Source organism: Dipodomys merriami, unplaced genomic scaffold (assembly GCF_024711535.1).
Source record: "Dipodomys merriami isolate MVZ:Mamm:240054 unplaced genomic scaffold, mDipMer1.0.p SCAF_2, whole genome shotgun sequence".
Taxonomy (NCBI): Eukaryota; Metazoa; Chordata; class Mammalia; order Rodentia; family Heteromyidae; genus Dipodomys; species Dipodomys merriami.
Genome location: NW_027203381.1, coordinates 63935876 through 63957468, shown reverse-complemented (window position 1 = coordinate 63957468; position 21593 = coordinate 63935876). Strand labels below are relative to the sequence as shown.

The following is a 21593-nucleotide window of genomic DNA, read 5'->3' as shown; positions in this document are numbered from 1 at the left end:
AATTCCCTGTAATACATTGGAATGTTGACAGCATTTGAAGCAGACAGCTAGCTTCCATAGTGGTGTTTAAGGGCCTTGACAAACACTTCCAAGGTTCTGACCTTAAACTTAAATTCCCTGAACTCTTAGCACCTGTGAGCATGCATTCAACATTCCATCTCCTAGCACACAACTTCATTAGTCACGAGGAGCCATCATTCTTGCCAGCTATGTAGGAAACATAACCTAGAGCAGCTAACAAGTGCAGAGAACAGGAAATAATCTGAGTCAACCAACCACTGTCTCTGAGCAGATTATCCTGAAGGTATGTCAAGAACCAGATGCTTCAGTGTCACTTCTGTGATCTCAGCAATGGGAACCTTGTGCACCCCACTATTCCAGGTAATCATCTTTTCTTCTGCAAGATTTCCTGAGATTCTATGAATTCTTGACTTACCATGGATATGGTAAATTTCTTAATTTCATTTTGTTACTGTAGAAATAATGTAATATACATTTAACCATTACTTTACTTTGTTTTATTATGATTATTTTAAATAAAAATGCTATGGAGCAAGATGCCATGGCTGGGTTAATGTAAAAATGTTAACTGTTGGTCTGCAACCATATTTGATTCTTGACTGTTTTTCAATGCTGACGGATATAGATAGATCAGAGCCATTTTAACATTAATTGCTTTCTCTGCTTTAAATACCCCTTTTGGACCCATACCTGCATCTCTGTTGAATACCATGGACCTGAAAGATTTCCATCAATAACATAGTAAGACTTCTCTCACTATTTCATAATAGCCTGGAATCTTAACAGGTAATTCATTGGTAGTAATGCAGTATAACAAAAGACCATGTAATTCTTGCTAGAGTACAAAATACCAGAAGACAAGGAAGTGACTTGGAAGTGTAATTCTGGCTTTATTTGTTTATCCTTTAAGCTAAGCCCCTAATGATTGCATCTACTCATAAATAAAGTTTCTTTATGGACAAAATTTGAATGTTCATTTTCTTCTCTGTTAGTATGCAAATCTATTTGCCACATTCTAGCAAAAGAGAATGCAACTCATTTTCTGTGCTTATAAATTGTTCATTACCATGTTCTCTGATGGCCAATTCATAGCTCATCTACATCTCCACAAATCTCTTTTGCCTAGATAAACTTGGTGGAATAAATACAAGGTACAGAAGAAGACACATTTGATATTAAGTGGGTAGAAACACCTACCTCTTACAAAATTCCCAAGTCTATCCTTTTAAAGTTTTTATTGCTTCTTACTTGTCCTTATGATGACAGGTGATCGTTTTAGGAAATAAAGTACTTTCTTTCCTGTGACTGTGGCTCTGAGATGTCATCTATAAGGGCTCAGCATAGAAAACAGATAATTGCAGTTCAGATCTCTTGAAGGTTATTACTTTCCCTCTTCTTTGATAAAGAGAAGGTTTTTAAATCCCAACAGGAATTCCATATGATCTTAAAAGGACCTTGACATTACAACAAGTTTAAGTCACCTTTTCATGCATGTATTTAACACCCATTCAAACTAATAGGTTTGACTTCTGCTTGCTGGGAACTTGATTCCTTTACATAAAAATAATACAAGTAGTCTAGGCAATGGTGGCTTATGCCTCTATTCCTAGCTACTTAGGATCACTGATATGTGAAGAGTGGGGTTCAGAAACAGCCAGGAGAGAAAATTCTATGTGAGACTCTTATTTCCAATTACCAACTAAAAAGCCAGATGTGGAAGTGTAGCTCAAGTGGTACAGCACCAAGCCAAGCAAGAAAATCCAGAAAATAAAGGGCAGGAACTAGAAGCTAATGCCAGTATTGAAACACAAGAGCAACAGCAATAATAATAGTGATGATGATGATAATGATGATGATGATGATGATGATGATGATGATGATGATGATGAACATCCTTTGTCTAACAAAAATGTGGAAAGAAAGCAAAAATAATTCAAGGTGTACAAAAGTTCTTATAGCAAAGTTTTCAAATCCATCCATAATATTATGTAAGATAGGAATCTGGTTCACATTTTACATCCTCTGTCACTGCTAAGTTTAAGATTCTACCCAGAGAATTTTTTTTTCAATTAAAACCCAAATGCAGCACCAACAAACTATGCTGCAGAGTTTTTAATTAAAAAAGAAAGAAAGAAACTAATGACATAAACCCACATTGTCTCTAGGCGCTGCTTGTATTAAAGGATTAGATTGATGAGATGTTTGGATTTTATTGTTCTAAACATGTGTTTCAGTTGGTGCTCTCAGATCTACTGTGTGAAGAAAATGAAATGTAAGTAAGTAACAAGAAATTCTCTATTTTTATTTAGCATTGGGGAAAAAATTGAATTAAAAGGTTCATTTGAAAAGCCCCCAAAGAATTTTTAAATAATCATTCTAATCATGTAATTTCAAAATGTTAAGTAAATAGTTCATAAATTGCAGATGGGTCAATTCTTCTGAAAACAGGAAACATAAAACATTTGTTGTGGGCAGCTTTGTTGAATAATGGCCCAGTTGATCTGTAGGTACTTTTGCCCACTGAGTTCCCTTCTCTTGAGGCTTCAAAGGCCCTTTAGTTCCTGAAAGAGCCATGTTGTTGCTCCACAGCTGCACCTACTCTGATAAGTCGGGGCTATCACAGGATGCCAGTTTTCTGGATTAGTTCAGTTTTGAGAACAACAAAGCACCCTAAATTCTACACTGTCATATATACACTTCAAAGGGATCCTGGTGTGCATTATGTGAGTAATTGGCTCACTTTTCTCACCTTTTTTTTTTTGGTGCTGTAGACTTATTGGTTCTCCAAGTTCTATTTTTGACACAGGGAGAAGATGTCATTAATAATGCTGATGATGATTAATGGTAACCGTAATGCACTGTGACTTAGGGCAAGTGTCAGAAAAGCACTTCTGCCAAGTACTGTGTTCTGATGGCTACAGCGTCTGCCAGCCAGCTGTTTTCAATGAACATTTCTCATTACCCTCAAAGCCAGGGTCTATGGGCATGGGCTCTAGAGCAAGAGACAAGGCCAAGTGGGTGATATTTTTGGTCCTGGGATTATTCACCTATTTCTCTTGCTGCTTAATTTAGTGTGTGCCTCTCTTCAGCTTTTGCGTGGCTCTTCATATCTATTTGAATGCAATAATTTTGGATCTTTTCCATTCTGCTTTCTGCTGCTCCTGACACAACACAGGTTTTGATTATTTGCTGCTTAGCTGACTCTGGACATGATATCATGGTTGTTCTCATCTTGCCTCTTCATTTTCTGCCTTTGACCCAGAATAATAGAATTTTTAAAAATCCATAATTGGAAAGGATCTTAAATGTCGAGTCTAACTCTCTAATTAACATGACATATGGTAATAGGGGACATTTTATGCTAAGGTTACTGGTCTCCTTTTCAAGTGAAGCAACTGAGAGCCAAAGAGAGGTGGTAAATTAATAGCAGGACTGTAACTGGTACTTAGCTATGACCTTTTTATGACCACATAATTTTGCATCAAAGTATTTGTTATATTTATCATAATTTTCCTTTTGAGTGAAAACCAGAAACTGCCTCAAATAAAAGGCTAAATTAGTAGGAAAGAAAAACAGAGAAGGCAAGAGACTGAGGCAGGGGTACTGTGACTGGAAGACTAGCCTGGGCTACAGAGTAAATAAAAGAAATAAAGAAATAAATAAGATTAGGAAAACATAACATAAGAGAGAGAGCTTAGATTTGGTCCTAGGACTGATTCTGAACCTAGAATTTTATTGTAGCTCGAATTTTAAAGTTATTGTATATCTAACTTTTAATTCATTATATATTGGAGGAATACTTTTCTAAATACTATGTATGAAATTTTCCACCAATATTTGGATGAGATAATCTGATAGTTATACTTTCCTCAAAGATTTGTGGTGGGAATTACATATTGGCCTATGTTGAGGAATTGTATCAAAGGAGCAAGGTCATGGAATCTGTTATTCCGGTTATTCTAAAAGGACGATGAGAAGGTTGTTACTATTGTCAACAGAGTTCTCTTTATCAGCTTCCGTAGTTGGAAAGCTTAAGCTAGGTATGAAATCCAGTTATAATTTTACATGTGGGTTTTACATCTTTCATAATTAACAAACTGATCTTAGTCTGTCTTTTTTCTCTTTTTTCAGCTGCTCTCCAGGGTTTCACTTCAAATGTTTGACTTTTATTTCCAGTATTTCCTCAAAGCATTTCGCAGTACAGACAGGGCAGTAATAGGAAGCTGGGGCTGTGTGTAGTGCTTCGGATTACACTGCTGGTAGTCAGTGACATGAGTCCATAGTGAGAGCCATTTGTGTTTGGCTGTGGTTACACTGGCCACTTCCTTTAAGGCAGGGTACTTAGCATTTCTTTGATTGTGTTTTCTGAATCAGAAGAGGAGGATTACAATACTCCAGCCCTACTTCTAAGTGTTGTAAGTTTGAAAGTACAATTTCACATGAATTTATACACTTCGACTAGAAGTGTTTCTGGGTACTTAGCATTTCTTTGATGGTGTTTTCTGAATCAGGAGAGGAAGATTACAAGACTTTAGCCCTACTTGAGTGAGTACAATGGAACAGCTCAGCAGTTTTCTTTGTGGTGTTATAAAAATTAATGAACTTTTGGGCTGGAAGGTAGCTTAGTGGTACGGTGCTTGCCTGGTGTGCATGAAGACCTGGGTTCAATTCCTCAGTACCAAATACACAGAAAAAGCCAGAAGTGGTGCTGTGGCTCAAGTTGTAGAGTGCTAGCCTTGTAGTAAAAGAAGCTCAAGGACAGTGCCCAGGACCTGAGTTCAAGCCCCAGGACTGGCAATGGTAATAATAATAATGAACTTTTAATATTTAGATCCATAGATTCTCTGCACCAAGAATGAAAATAAAGATCAAATGCTCTAAACATCCATGCAAAGCAGGAGCATTGGAACAAGGGAAGGCTCTAGTTTTCTGGGAGAGAAAGAAATTTTCTCCTTCAGCATCTACTTCTAAAGAGTGCTGATTATTGAAAGGCTAATGTCACTTCTTCTTGATACCTGTTTTCCTTTCTCTTTTTCTTTATTATATCAACAACCTATCATGATTAATCCTTTAATAAGTTCATTTTAAAACCATTTTATGCAAATCTTGGATTTAGAGTTTGAGTAATTAAAATACTGTTATAGTTTATGTAATTTTTTATGTGATACTGGCGTTTGAAATCAGAGCCAAGTGCTCTAGAGTTTGAAGTCAGGGGAAAGAACTCTATCATTTCACCCAAACATACACACACACACACACACACACACACACACACACACACACACACACACACACACACACACACACACATCATTTCTCTCTCTCTCTCTCTCTCTCTCTCTCACACACACACACACACACACACACACACACACACACACACACACACACACACACACACACACACACACACCACATCCTTCATGCTTTAGGTTAAGTACTTTTCAGATAGGATTGACCATTTTTGCCCATGCCAGCCCAACCATGATCTTCCAACCTGCATGTTTTATATAGCTGGGATGTTTTTAGGAGTGAGCCACAGCGTCTGGATCCAGGCATTTTTTATTAAGGTTTTTCTTTTGTTTGCTTTTTTGTTTTTATTTTTTTAAAGAGAACTCAAAAGTTACTTCTGAGAATGAATTGACAAAGAAAAGGAAATCAGGGTGGAGAAGAATGCAGGTAAAGTGATAAGTCCCTTTTGCTAGTTTCCGTTCATTGGTCAGCTAGTCACTACGCCACTGACTTTCCTCATTCTGGATCTCAGTTGTCCAGGGTGTAAAATCCTCAGAGTGGAACAAATGATCCCAAGATGCCAGAAATTCTGACTTTGCACAATAACATTCCATTTCCCTTGCTAACAGCATCCTGGCCATTTTCTTCCTTATCAGATCCTCCACCAGAGGGTGCACAGGGCTCAGAGAAGTAAAATAAGTTAGCTTGGGTAACTTAACACTGAAAACAATGTTGAGTGGCTCAAATCTTAGGAAACAAAAATGAGTTTACTGAGAACTTGAAATTTATATTGTTATATGGACCTCCTTAATATGTAAAAATAAATAAACAGAGATTTATATATTGAAGGAGATGAAATAATGGACAGCCTTAGCCTTCCATGTCAAGATTCAAAACCAAAAATTTATTGCGGCCAGGATCCAAAACATATTCCCTATATGCATCTATAACTAATAGACTGTGGGTTTTTAAGATTTTTTTTTTAATTTAAGAACTGTGTGTGGATTCCTGTACTACAAAAGTGATGTATAAGGGTTGGAGATTTAGTTCAGTGGAATAGTACTTGCCTAAAAAGTGCAATACCTTGACTTCAGTGCTCAGCTCTGAAAAAAAAAGAAAGTAATATATATATATATATATATATATGTACTAAAAAGTTATAATACAAAAATATTAAAAGGGAAAATTACTCCTACGTCTATCTCCAAGAGAAATAAGCATTTGTATTTAATTGTATATTCATATTAATTAATAGGTTTGGGGGGTTAAATTATTGGATTTGTGTAAAAATGTAAGAATGAGCTCTTTAGATTGTGTTTTTTTTAACCAGGAATTCTAATTATAAGCATAAATGTATTTTCCTTTTGATAGGTAGATAATATTCCCTTATAATGTTATGCCATTAATTTTTTAGAGCCTTTATTGCTAGGGCTCATAAATTCATCACAGTAGAGATTAAGGCAGGAAGATCATGAGTTCGAGGCCAGCCTGGGTCATATAGTATGATTGATCTCAAAGAATATGTTACATAATTTAGTTAAAAACAAAAATAAACTCTCCTAGTGTGAGTAGCCTGTGTTAAGATGATTTTTAAAGCTATGTTTGGGTTGTCTTCTTTTTCCTTAGCCACTTTGAATTAAGAACATTGCTAATCTTTTTAGGGACTCAAAATTCAAATGTAAAAAACAAAAGAAGAAAATCTTCTGGCCTGGGTGAATGGCTTGTCTCTTCAGTGTTTGGGGAAAAAAAAATAGATTGACACTTCACATATGTTAAAAACTCTCTTCTAACTAGGATAATGATAGATGTGACACTTCCAGAGAAGATGCTTGGAGCAATACACTAACTGATATCTACGAATGCTTTCAAGCTAAAAAGCACCAAGTGTTATTTGAACAATGGCTGAGGAAGGCATGATTGAGCATAGCTCTGTCTCCAAGGCTGTGATGAACAGGCATTCATTGTTCAACTTCGGGGTGCAGTAATGGTGGGCAGATGCTGAGATTTGAGAGAAATCGACCTGCAGATGTCCATTCAGTGCAGAACAACTCTTAAGTGCACAACATGCACATCTCTATTAACTGACTAGTTAAACCCATTATCAACTTTTTATATGCTCTTTATAAATTTACTTCAGTAGTGACAGAGTTGTGAATGTCTAGTCACAAATATTCAATCTTTTGGACCAAAGAGACAAATTTCCAGTTCTCTGGTAATTGGGATATATAACTCTCTCACCCCCCCCCCACACCTAACATCTTACAAATTATTTAACCAGAAAGCAACAAACTGTTCAATTCTTTTATTCTCTACCAAGATACTAAATGTTAATGAGGTTTCTAAGCATTTCATGGAAATTTTTTATTGCAAAGAACCCTAGCTACCTAAATAAAGAGAATGGGAGTATGATTATCTGCCTAACACTTATGACATGCTGTTCTAAAACGTTGTTCTGTTGTTCACATCTTATATAACAACATTTTTAACTTTAGAATCTAATCTACTACTGTAGATCTATCTGCCTATCTACCTACTAGATTCAAACTTATATCTATAAAGGTAAATGTAGGTGGGGGGTGGGGAGGATTAGTAGGTGGTTATTCTGAGGGGACGGATGTGATGAGTAGAAATTTTATATTCCCAGAGAGATAAGTTTTAGCCAGATAGAGTTCTACTACTTACTGCTCTTTCTATATCATCAGGTGTATAAATTACAACGATGAGCATCCTAATATGTGGTACATCTGGTAAGAATATACTTGATTCCTTTTATGAAACAATTCAATGTATGCTTATTTTCCAAAATAATTTGAGACTACACATAGCATAAGAAAATTTTACTGGTGATGTAAATCAATATCTGTAGAATATCCCTTTCAAGCTAGAGAGTGTTGGCCAGTGTTTGCTTAAACACTTTCTGTGGCAGGGAACCAACTGTTTTTGAAAGTAAGAGTTTACTCCAGAGTTGGAGATTGGTAATAATTGACTCTTTAAAATGTTTCTAAATGATTCCTCCTGTGATATAGTTCCGCTATAAAAGCTGTTCAGAACAAGTAGCTACTTCTTCTATGACAGAGTCCAGAAAGTTTTTTTTATGACTTTCTAAATCCTGATTTTTGTGTTTAACAGTCCTATCAATTTATAGTTAACTATCAAAGGCAGACACCTATCTTATCTACCTTTGAAAATCATTGTCCTAACATCTAAAATATGTAAACTTATCCAGGATACCAGTGGCTCACATCTATAATCCTAGCTACTCAGCAAGCTAAGATTCTCTCTCTCTCTTGCTCTCTCTCTCTGTCTGTGTCTCTCTTCTGTCTCTCTCTGTCTCTCTGTCTCTCTCTGTCTCTCTGTCTCTGTCTCTGTCTCTCTCTGTCTCTCTGTCTCTGTCTCTGTCTCTGTCTCTGTCTCTGTCTCTCTCTCTCTCTCTCTCTGGAGGCAAAGATCTCTCTCTTTGCCAGTCCTGAGGCTTGAACTCAGGGCTTGGGCATTGCCCCTGAACTTTTTTTGCTCAAGGCTATCATTCTACCACTTGAGCCACAGCACCAGTTCCGGATTTTTCTGTGTATGTGGTACTCATGAATCAAACCCAGGGCTTCGTGCATGCTAGGCAAGCACTCTACCACTAAGACACATTCCCAGCCTCAATTCCAATTAACCACTCAAAACCTTAAAATGGAGTTGTGGCTCAAGTGGTAGAATGTTAGCCTTGAGCAAAAGAGCTCAGGGACAGCACCAAGGACCTGAGTTCAAGCCCCACACCAACAATATATATGCACATCTATATATTGCTGAAACACAAGTTGAACTAATGGATATAAACTTGAAAGTAAAGAGGAAGAATAAAAAAAGGAAGCAAAAAGAAGGAAGGAAAAGAAGAAGGAAAGATGGAAGGAAGGAAGGAAAGAAGGAAGGAAGGAAGGAAGGAAGGAAGGAAGGAAGGAAGGAAGGAAGGAAAGAAATTAACTTTGGGAATGACCTTCAACATTTGAAGAAACAAATGATTATCACCACTTGACAATGCCATCCTTCTCTGAGGACCAGCAATACTCCAAGTACAGTAGCAATGTATGGTGATGGGAGTTAATCATCCCAGTTTGCTTGCCCTGATCTAGCAGAACCTTTCTTGTCCACTTTCAAGGTAGTACTATGAACTCTTAACTTGGCACATGCCCTACTTCATTTCCCACCTGCTATTTTTGATGTCAGGTTTCTACTGCTGATTTTCTTGGTGGCTCTTCTCTGTGGGGTGGTCCTTTTTTGTTTCCAGTGCTGGCTGAAGGGACCTACCATTCACTCCCGGAGACGCACCAGGGCAGTTTTCGCTGTTGGAGATTTGGACACCATTTATGGTAAGGTGTTTTATGGATTCCTCTTAGAAATCTGGAAAAACTATCCTCTGTCAAGCACATTGGTGAACTATGAACAATTCGCAACTTATGAGAGTCACTAAAGCACGAATTTGAGGGGAGGGTTTACACGGGAACACATTATAAGAAAGGAGACCCCAGCTGAAATAAATCCCAGCTTTGTTGTAATAATTTCTAAAGCAGTTTATGTGCCACAGTGATGAATGGATTTGTCTAGCCTTTGTGTATTTCCTACAGGGTGCACCAGCCTGAAGAGTGATGAATGTAAACTAAAAGGGGACACCTTTAATATTATTTCAATAATCTGTATATCATAGCAATGAGTGTTGGACATTAAATCACCTTCTATATATTATCCTACACTCTTTGAAAACAAGAACATACTTAGGAAGACATTGTTTTCTTTAAAAATCTATATCCACATCATTTATTTTATACCTCTCAAGTTTCAGGAAGTAGATTCAGACTTTTTCCATACTACCTCTGTTTCTTAACTATAAACTTAGAAATTGGTAATTATTTCCCATGGAAGATGTTATCTATTACTGCACTCTTCTGATAAGCACACATACATACAAACACACACACACACACACACACACACACACATTTTTTCTACGTAAGTTAACTTTACAGATATATAGGTAAGGATGTAATAAAAAATTAGGTTGTGAATTCATGAACAAAACAGCTCCTTCTTGAACATAAAGTACACTCTCCTATTCTGAACAAATATGACCATATGTATTTCCTTAATAACAGGAACTGGGCTCTAGTCTTTGTTTCCCTCCTCATTCTTCCCTTTCTTCCCAGTCCCAGGTATAGCCTCTGAGTTTGATTTTTATTAAGAAATATGTAGACTCTTACAATGTTACCTTCTATTACCATCTTACTTGGAGGCCACTGAAGTAGTTATTCCTTGCTATTCATCTTCTTCTCTGGCCATGTAGGCTATCCAACCACTGACCTACTTCACTATCCTGTAAAAAGGATGCACAATATGCATTTAAGTCAGTAACAAACAATTCACATAGCCTTAGAGCAAATGTTACCCCAGAGTACTTGAAATTCCTGTTTCCATTATCCAAAACCAAAGTTAAAAAAAATAATTTAGAAAATGTTATTATCTGTGATCCTTAAATTCTCCCAAACTCTGTCTCAGGAATCAAACTCCATGGGCAATATTTAGAGTAATCTGAAATATGAACCCACACTGGATTCACAGTCATGACTAGATTCTCCTTTATGCATTCACATTCTCCCTAATGTTTCTATAACAAAAAGTCCCTCTTCAGAGGGAAGATAGAGGACCATTCCTGGATCCTATTGTGGGTAGAGGCAGGTAAAGGTCAAAAGATCAATATTCACAAAAAATTTGCTGCTTCTCAGGTAGAGTCCAGCTACTGAGGAATATGTATATTTTGTATGTGTTTGTATGTATGTGTGTGTGTGTGTGTGTGTGTGTGTGTGTGTGTGTGTGTGTGTGGTACATGGAAATACTGAATTTGGGGGATCTATTGTTGAGTTTTCCTATTTAGAAGAGGGAGAGAAAAATGAGAAATCACTTCAATGGCACTCGTGATATATGAGAATATGAGGTAGGACTTCATCCCTAGTCTTTGCCTTCTCTTGCATACAAAAGGGAAGTCAAGACATTCTCCAAGCATGCAGAATATAGGTAATAGGTCATTTCAAATATTTTAATGGAGACATTAAATTTGATGCATTCACCTGAGGGTCCTCCCAGACTTTTATTTCCTCAAAAGTTATTTCACTTTAATATCACTATGTGTTAAATAATCAGTTGAAATAGTTGTGTTCCTCTGACCTACAGCTCAGAGATTTGACTCAGAGAACCATATAGAAATTGCCCTTAAATAAAGAGAGCCAAAATGAAATCTTCAACTGAATTGTCAAGGGTAGAGTTGAGTGAACTTTACTAATGCTAAAATATATAAAATAGGTGGTTTACCTAAGTAGCAATTCATGCCAATATTACATGGCTAATGTTTCCAATTATCTTGATTAAAAATACTAATGAAAAAAAGTTAACTACTTGGCTTGGTATCCTCATAAAAGGTGCTTAAGGGAGATGTTGCCAGCTCAGACTATCTTAATGTCTGATGGGAATTCAGGTCTATAAAAGGTTTTTCAGATCTGAGCCAAATATCCCTTATCCAATAGCCTCTTCTGGACTAATGATTGCCATTATTTTTTCCAGTCCTGGGGCTTGAACTCTGCACCTGGGTGCTGTCCCTGGGCTCCTTTTGCTTAAAGTTACCACTCTACCACTTGAGCCACAGGCCACTTTTGGTTTTCTGGACATTAATAGCAGAGCCTCACAGACTTTCCTCCCCCAGCTGGCTTGAAGCCACGATCCTCAGGTATCAGCTTCCTGAGTAGCTAAGATTATAGGTATGAGCCACCAGCACCTAGTGATTTTGCTGCCAATTTTCTCAGTGTTTTGATGATTCAGTGTTCAGACAACTGGATTGTGTTCTCTTCATAGCCTTTACATGTTTGAATGATGGAGTTTCCCTGTTTAGCTATTGTTTTCAGTAGAAGAGACTCTGGCACTTATTTCGCTCAGTTATTACCTAGGTGTAAATATGTTATGAGAGAACTCTTTATTTCCATGAATGTCCTTCTATTGGTGCTGCTATGGGGTGAGTTGTGTAGCCCACTGAATTTATATACTCAAGTCCTAAAGCCCAGTACTTCAGAAGATGACAATATTTGAAGATAGGAACCTTGGAAAGTGAACTAAGTAAAAATTAGGTAATTAGAATGGAAGGTAACCCAGTATGACTGGCATCTCGATAAGATCAGCACATAGCCACAGAGGAAAGACAGGGAAAGATGCAAGGTGAAAGGTCATCATCTACAAGGCAAGGACATAGGTCTCAGAAGAAACCAACTCTGCTGATAATTGATCTTGGAAATCTAGACCCAGAATTTGGGGAAAATAAAGTTCTATTGCTATAGCCAGCCACCTAGTCTTTGAAACTTTGTTACAGCAGCCCTAGATGACTCTGACACACCTTCCATAGGGATTAAGGGGGAAGAGGCATAGGTAGAGAGAGAAACAAAAATGAAGGTCACAAGGAAGTTGAGATTGCAAGAGAACAAGGGAAGATAAGGAGCAAGGAGAGAAGAATATTACACAATATTACACTTTAAAGATGGAGATATTTTAAGAACTAGAATTGAAATGGCATTTATTTTCTAGGATCTCTAAGCTTACCTCCCACCTCTCTCTCTTGATTTTTTCTGGGTCAAGTCTACATGTTCTTTCTATACCATGCTCCAGAATCTCCTCTTAGTCCCCCTGTCCTTAGTACCCATCCCCTATACAAGTACCACTTATCCTCTATATACAATACAATCCCCATGATCATCCTTGCTATAACCTATGGAAAGTCCACTCAATGTCCTATGTCTACCTGAGTGGAACAATGCATAGAATAGCTTCTGACTTCTTCCTGATCTCTTCAATCATCAGACAGGAATAATTATGGAATTATTCAGGTGTTTTGTCCAGAGCCTGTATTAGGAGTAAAATGATTTCTCATTTCATTGTTGTTGTTGTTTTCTTCCAAATACTTCATCTATTTAAATAAGAATTTTGGAATCTCTTCTAAATAATAAATAATCAAAAGCCACAGATTTATGTTGGGCACCAGCGGATCATACCTGTATTCCTAGAAACTCAGAAAGCCATGATCAGAAGATTGTGATTCAAAGCTAGCCCTGGCAGGAATGTTCATAAGAGTCTGACCTCCAACTAACCGACCCAAAGCCAGAAGTGCTAGAGCACTAGCCCAACTGGTAGAGTACTAGCCTTGAGAAAAAAGAAAAAAAAAAAGCTGAGGGAGTGCACCCAGGCACTAATTAAGTAAGTAAGTAGATAAGTAACTAACTAAATAAGATACCTGGGGTTTGGTATGGGAGGTGAATGAAAAGACAAGCAAGGTTGGAAGTAGACAATTTAATGTTCAGTAGAAAGAGCACAGCAGAAAGACCTCACTGTAGTTTGTCAGTACTTCAGTAAAAAAAAAAATACCGAATGACTCTAAAATCTGTGGGAGTTCTTTCATGTGCTTTGTGGATGAAAGCTGGGGCCCTGAATCCCTGCAAAAGTGCCTACCTTTCCTGAGCAGAGAGCAAGGTGAAGCCCACAAACACTCTCCCAGGGACACTCATCTTGGCTTAGCTTCTCTGGGCCAACATCCCTGACAATGCTGCTTTTCAATGACCGAAGCTCCCTGATCCCATTTTGTCTGCAATTGCAGAGATAATTTGCCTTTTACCTCATTTTAGCAAAACATATATAGAAAGACTGATCTTCTGGCTGTGATTAAATGTGATGGCTCTGAGCTTGGGGGGAACCGAGGACTGAAGAGAGATGACTAAGAAGAATGGGCCCTCATTCACTGCTCCTTTCTCCCTCCAGAATTCCCACAACTGACTCATTTTATGCTCCTTTAGAGAACTTTCCCCTACATGTTATAATTATATGTAAGTAGCCTGTAACTTATTTTAGGTAAACAAAGGGAGGAATTCATGCACACACATTTGTGAAAGGACATGACAATATTCATGGTCCAGATTTATTGAGCATTTACATTGAATCATACCTCAAATCTCCAATCTTTATTCTCCCCTACAAGTCTGTGGGGCATTTATCATCATTCCTAACACAGTACTGATGAGGAAATGTAGGCCTATCTAGAAAACAACGATTAGTAGATAGCAAAGGTGTGACAGCATCCTACCATTTAAGCATTCCCATATGTAAGAAAGGATAGGATTTAAAAAAATAATAAAGGAATATATAATCAGGTAAGTAAAGGGATAGACGCCTGGGATCTTAGCACTTGGAAGGCTGGAACAAGAGGGCTACAAACCTGAGGGTATGAAAAATGAGATGAGAACAAAGTGGTCCTAGTAAAAGCATAGTAAGATAAATCTCTTGGAGTGTGTGTGTGTGTGTGTGTGTGTGTGTGTGTGTGTGTAATAGTCCTTAACCTAGGGCCTAGGCACTGTCCCTGAGACAGTGCCTAAGAACTAATGCTCTACTTTTTTACTAAGAACTAATGCTCTACTTCTTGAACCCTGGTTCCACTTCTAGCTTTTTGGTGGTGAATTGGACTTTTCTACTGTAGCTGAGAACTGGAATTCTAATTTCCACCTCCAAAACGAGGATTACAGGCAAAAGCCATCTGGAATTGTTCTTAATAGCATGAGGAACTTGAATTCTGGCTATATAACCTCAGTAGAAAGTATACTGGCATAATGTCTTCGCTGACAGCTCTGGAAAAAACACACAATTTGGGCAAGCATTTTAATTTGAGTTCTCTTGACTATACTTAGCTATAGCTCTTAACCATTCAAAAGATAAAAAAAAAATGCCTGATTTCCCTAACCCAATTCAAATAAAATGACATGTAAACAGGCTTTGAAAAAATTGAAAATAGTTGTATTTTCAATTTCTAAAAGCTTTCTGAACACCTTGATTTGTTATATAGTATAGTATTTATAATAGATCTAAAAGCATCAGCAACATTTATAGGAAGTAGATAATATAATTTTCTACCAAAGAGAGCAATTGTAAAGGTACTATATCACCTGGTGCATCATACTGATAATATTGGCATTGGAAATAAATTGATACTGCAACAAAAAATAAGTGTGTAAATCCAATGGATCAACCACTTCTAGGCAAAATGCTAGGTGAATTACTATTGACTTTGTATTGCCTATATCAAAAGTAGTTTACCAGGAAAATAGCCAGTGTTCAATATAAGAATTCACCATGGAAATGTACTCATTATCTTGCCCATATAATTGTAACCCCTCTGAGCAGTATTTTCACAATAAAAAATAAATAAAAATTAAAAAGAAAATAAATAAATAAATAAAATAATAAAATAATAATAAAAAAGAATTCACCATGGAAGCCAGGTTTATGCCTGTAATCTTAGCTACTCAGGAGGCAGAGAACTGAGGTTCACCATTTGAAGCAGCCCAGCAACAAAGTCTGTGAGATTCTTAGATGCCTTCAATCACCAAAATGCTGAAAGTGGAGCTGTAGCTTAACTGGTAGGGAATTAACCTTGAGCAAGTCTGGGGGACAAGTATAATTTTTTGTCTTTTACCATCCATGGTGTTTACATGATAAATGAGACAGACTCTAGACATTCACAGTGAAACCAAAGGAGAATACTCTTCGGAGAGGATTACACAGACTGAATAGCTATGTGAATATGATCATATAAAATGAACTCCAAAAAAATGGAAACAAGAGGGATTTTTTTGTTATTTTTGTATTTTGTATTTTGTTGCTGCTTTTTTAAAATTTCTGAACCTTTTGTATGTAAGTTTATTGTTTGGGGGAGGTTGAGGGGAAGCACAGAAATGGTGGGACAAAGGGTGAACTAATGCAGCAGTGGCACACTCTAGATACTATGTTGAACTATACAACTGTGGGGAAAGGAGGTTGGGAGGGAGAAAACTAAGAGAAAAAGAGGAAAGTGGTGACTATTTAAAAAGAAATGTAGGGGCTGGGAAGGTAGCCCAGTGGTAGAGTGCTTGCCTTGCATGCATGAGACCCTGGAATTGATTCCTCAGCACCACAAAAGCAGAAGCTGCTATGGCTCAAGTGGTAGAGAGCTAACCTTGAGCTGAAGAGCTGAGGGACAGCAACCAGGCCCCACAACAGACAAAAAAAAAAGACATTTACTCACCACCTGACTTAAGTAACTGTAACCTCTGTACATAATTTTTACAATAAAAAAATTATTTTTTAAGCTAAGGGACACCTTCCAGATGCTGAGTTCATGCTCTAAGACTGGCTCAAACATACCAAAAATGAAAAAAAAAAATCAGCCAGGTGCCAGTAGCTCACACCTTTAATCCTAGCTACTCAGGGGGCTAAGGTCTGAGGATGGCAGTTCAAAGCCACCCCAGGCAGGAAAGTCCATGAGACTCTTGTCTCCAATAAACTACCACAAAACCAGAAATGGCGATGTAGTTCAAATGGTAGAGCACGCATCTTGAGCTGAAGAGCTGAGGGACAGTGCCCAGGCCGAGTTCAAGCCCCACAACGGACAGAAAAAAAAATTCACATGAAGCAATGAACTTTATCACTGTTAACTCTGCTTAATCAAGTGACATAGCCTTGAAATGTGCCTAAACTTAAAATCTGCCAAAGGCTTTACTCCATAGTATGTAATTATTTCTATTATATCTAATAATGATGACAGCAACAATAATTAATCATGATTTAACCATTAAAATAGGATAAATACAAAAGAAAAAATTCATGCCTATCAGTCACATATTCTTAATTAATTATATTGAAATAAGGATACTGGGTCTAAGTAACTTCACCTTGCTGAGTGGTGGGGGCTTTTCACCCAGCTCTGAAAAGCCTAGAGGCCATTCATTGAATTGCAGATGCAGAGGATATGTCATGCTATTTGGCCTGAGATAGTTTGCCTTACTCCCCTTTGACTATCCCCTACCCCATCATGTGGTATTTGCCTTTAAAAGCTTTGTGGAAACTACTTTCTGGACTGCAGGTCTCTGGGACCGAAGTCCACCTCAGTCACTGGCTTTCTAATAAAGACTCCCAATTTGACCTCTCAAAACGTAGTTTCTCTGTTTCGCTAGAATGAATTCCCATATAATATAAGAAGAAGAAGAATGAAACTTTACTGTGTGATAGGTCTTAAACATTGCATTCTCTTACTACTCTTACAGAGGAAAATACTATTACGTAGCCTTTTGTTGCATCAGAGAAAACTGAGATAAATATATGCTATGTGATAAAACAAAGGTAAGCAAAGTAATGGAGCAAGAGGTGAAGTTTACATCCAAATACAGCACTTATCCTTCACACACTATAATAATACTTGATCACAATTTTCTCTGAGAACCAGAAAAACAACAAGCAAGGCAAACACAATTTATAATAACCCAAAGTACTAACTTATCATTTTCCAAAATAAACCATTTTGAGTGATGTGCAAATGGAATTCCAGTGATACAGCTATGCCTAAAAGCTAATATTCTGAACATTTTTAGTAATTGTGGCAGGTTCTTTGGAATTTTTGAAGAACTAACAAATCTTTTTTTTTTTTTTTTTGTCGGTCGTGGGGCTTGAACTCTGGGCCTGGGTGCTATCCCTCAGCTCTTCAGCTCAAGGCGAGTGCTCTACCAATTGAGCTACAGCGCCACTTCCAGAACTAACAAATCTTAATCCTTTAAGGAATGTCAGCCAAATTCTTCTCTCCAAAAGCAGAGGAGGCTATTTTAGGCCTGCAGTCCTTATAGTCTCTGGAGAATCAGGAACTATTCACCTCTGCCACTGTGGTTCAACAGCAGCCACATTCAATATGTAAATGACTGAGTATGTTTGTGTTCCAATTAAACTTAACATACAGAAGCAGTCAAAGGCTAGATTTAGTTCAAGGGCTTTCTCTTGTAAAGGTGAATTTAAGATTATTGCTACTGTTTGTGGAAGAAGTAATCAAAAATATTAAGGAAAAGACCAGGGTAGAAAAATGTATATAAAAAAAGAGGGCTAGGAAATATTAGTATTGATTGCTTGTGTGACATTAAAGTAGTTTTGCAAGGAAGGCTATTGGAATAAATGCAAGGTCTTTCAAGGTGACAAGTTTGGAATGAGAAGGCTAGTTTTTGTTGTTTTTGTTGTTGTTCATTTGTTTTTTATTGAATGGCTTTATTGTAAATAGTTTTATTAGAAACCTTAACTTCAAAGTAGCATTTTACTCTGCAGAGTATCTTCTAAAAGTTATTTGGCATATTTTAAATAGAAACTTTTCACCATTGATGTTAACATACTTAGTATTCATCAAAAGGAGATATTTAGATTATTTGTTTCCCAGGAATTAGTTACTCAAGCCTGCAATCCTAGCTTGTCAAGAGACTAAGATCTGAGGATTGTAGTTCTAAGCCAGCCCAGTAAAGAAAGTCCACAAGACTCATCTCCAATTAATTAGCAAAAAGGCAGAAGCGGAGATACAGCTCAAGTGGTAGAGCACCAGACTTGAGTAAAAAAGCCAAATGAGAACTTGAGGTCCTGAATCCAGGTCCCAGTATCAGCAAAACACAAGACAAAAAAAAAAAAAACAAACACCTCCCCACCCCCTGTAAAAAGAAAACCCATTTGCATTTGTTGTAATCTGTGATCATACCATAAATAAAAGTACTAATGTTGAATAACATTTTAAGGTTTCTAGCGAGATTTGCATTTCTTAGGATGGGAACATGAGCTAAAATTATATTAGTGTTCAGAGGAATCTGCTTTTTTGATCCCTGAGAGAGGATTTTCTCTAATTTCAGATGTTCAACTGTGAATGCTCCCCAGTGGTTAGTATAATGAGCTCATTGTAAGAGATTTTCTTGCTATCATGACTAGGCTAACACTGCAGAGAGCAAGATGATTGCAAACCTTAGGTACAAGTAATTTTCTGTTGCTTCAGTGAGCCAAGAAATGCCCACTATCATCAGGCAGTTCATACACTTCTGTTTTATGTGGACTAGAAAGATTACTTTTCTCCATCTTTTCTTCCCCAGGGACAGAAGCAGCTGTGAGGCCAACTGTTGGAGCTCACCTTCACACTCAGAACCATGACCTGTACCCTGTTCCCTGTTTTGGTACATTGGATTCTCCACCTCCCTATGAAGAAATTACAAAAACAAGCCAGCTATAGATGGGGATCATCAACTGAGAGTATTAAGAATATTTATAGTTCAAAAATATCTAAGTTAGGCTGGAATATAGCTCAGCGACAAAGTACTTAACTAACAAGTGCAATGTCCAGGGTTTGATCCCCCATACCAAAAAGAAAAGACAAAAACAAACAAATACATACACACAGTTAAAAATAAAGTTTAGCAACAATTCTTTCAAAGTAGTGTCTGATAATTCACATTTAATCCAGATCATCTTTAGCTGAGTGGTTCCTGGAGAACGATGACTTCCATATAAAGGACAAGGGAACCAAACAATGGATGCAGAAAAATCATTTTATAATGACAGTGTCTGAATCATGAATTAGTAGACTTGACCTATCACTTCCATGCTACACTTTCAGCCATACAACCAAGTTAATACTTTTTCATTAGTACTCATATAGGAACTAAACAGTGTTATGAATATTTTCCATTAAGTATTCCACAATATTACACAATTTTTTCTGCCCCAGTGTCTATCTACCTACCTACCAATAGACAGACAGACAGGCAGGCAGGCAGGCAGGCAGGTAGTCAGGTAGGCTGGCAGGTAGGCAGGCAGGTAGGCAGGCAGACAGACACACAAATAGATAATTTTTGTGGGGTATATTGGAGTTCAAACTCAGTGTTTTTCCCTCTGACCTGGCTTTTCCTCTCAAGGCTCTACTACTTGAGCCACACACACCCACTTACAGCTTTTTAATGGTTTGTTGGAGATAAGAGTCTCATGGATTTTTCTGCTCAGACTGGTTTCAAACTGTGATCCTCAGTTCTCAGCTTCCTGAGTAGCTAGCAAGAATTTCAGGCATGAGCCAAAGGTTCCCAGCAGTATTTCTACATTAATTGGACTTCTCTTGTAGTGGTGAGTCAATAAAAATCATATACTTTAATAATGGCCCAAGAAGAGATGGAGACATATCTAGTTCTAGAAACAGAAAGGGAATATTTGAGTTACAAGGAGCAGATAGAATACAAAAAGGAGGAATAAGTTTGAAGTTGAAGGGAGAAGGACAAATAAAAGGGATATTACGAATTTTACTTCAAGAAGTTTTATCCCTGAGTCTTAGGGAGGAAGGAAAGTATAGCTAGAAATAGGAGATTCCCTAAGACAGAGAACATGTGCAATACCTCTATGTAGAAAGGGGGAGGTTTTTATTTTGTTTGTGTGACTATGAATTCATGGGATCTCAGGCTTGGCAATAACTCCAACACTATGGTAAGAAAATTTGGCACTAGATATTGTTCTTATTAAAGACACTATAGAAGAGATGCATTTGTGTTATATTGTGGCAGGATCCATCCGAAGGAGAAAGACAAAAAATTCTAAGAAATTTGTGCAAATATTAGCATAGCGACTTGGTTATTGATAGATACCTCAAAGTTAACTTGACCAAACTGAATTCCTAATCTTTTTTTAAAACATGTTTTGCCCAAGTTTTACCCCTCTCAGTTAATTTTAACTGCAACCTTCCAGTTGCTCAGGCTAAAGGACTGCTTTTACTCTTTGTGTTAATCCCTACAACAATTTCATAAGGAAATCTTATCACAAGATATCTAGACCCTAAAAGTCTCTTACTACCCTATCTATCTATGAGAGACTCACCACTAATTCTTGCCTGAGTAATATAGTGGCATCTAAACTGGTCCATTTACATCCACCTCCATCCTGATGTATTCCATCATTAACACAGGGCTATGATTCTAGTGCTGGCAAAGGGGCTGGCAAGACCCCTTCTCACAATGAAGTGAGAAGAAGCACCAGCTCTTGTCTGAGATGACCTATATAACCTACTGAGGCTAGGAGAGGCTAGAGGGGCTAAAAGGTAGAGATCCTGGTGTGGACCTGTGGGCCAGCGGCTTCATCATGGCTGACTAGGGTTTATGGCTGCTGCCCAAGGAATAGATAAGGGGTCCTGCAGCTGCCCAGACCTGAAGGTCATTCTAAAGGGCTTTTGCTGCCTTATATGGTGATAGCTGCCCAAGAGAAGTATCATCCCAAGGTAAACAGCGGTGGGGGGTGGGGGGGGTGGGTAGGAGGATGATTATTTACTGCCTTTACTAAATGGGCCTAGTGTTGCCTAGGAAGGGAGTGAGCCAACCTGTAGAAAGGGAAGGAGAATGTTAAGTTATGGGAAGGAGTTTATTGCTAACAGTTATAAATTTATAATGACTTTCTCCCACTACTGTAATATAACCTAGAGTAGG

The 21593-nt window shown here is 37.6% G+C and overlaps 1 protein-coding gene across 1 annotated transcript; it reads left to right on the top strand.

The window, feature by feature from the left end:
- The first annotated feature begins 267 nt into the window (after positions 1 to 267).
- Positions 268 to 21381, top strand: Tmem207 (transmembrane protein 207). Its single transcript, XM_070029827.1, has 5 exons — positions 268 to 381; positions 2256 to 2293; positions 7956 to 8000; positions 9466 to 9608; positions 19230 to 21381. The coding sequence occupies exons 1-5, from the start codon at positions 307 to 309 to the stop codon at positions 19364 to 19366; spliced, it is 438 nt and encodes a 145-aa protein (XP_069885928.1). The 5' UTR covers positions 268 to 306; the 3' UTR covers positions 19367 to 21381.
- Positions 21382 to 21593: the final 212 nt, after the last annotated feature.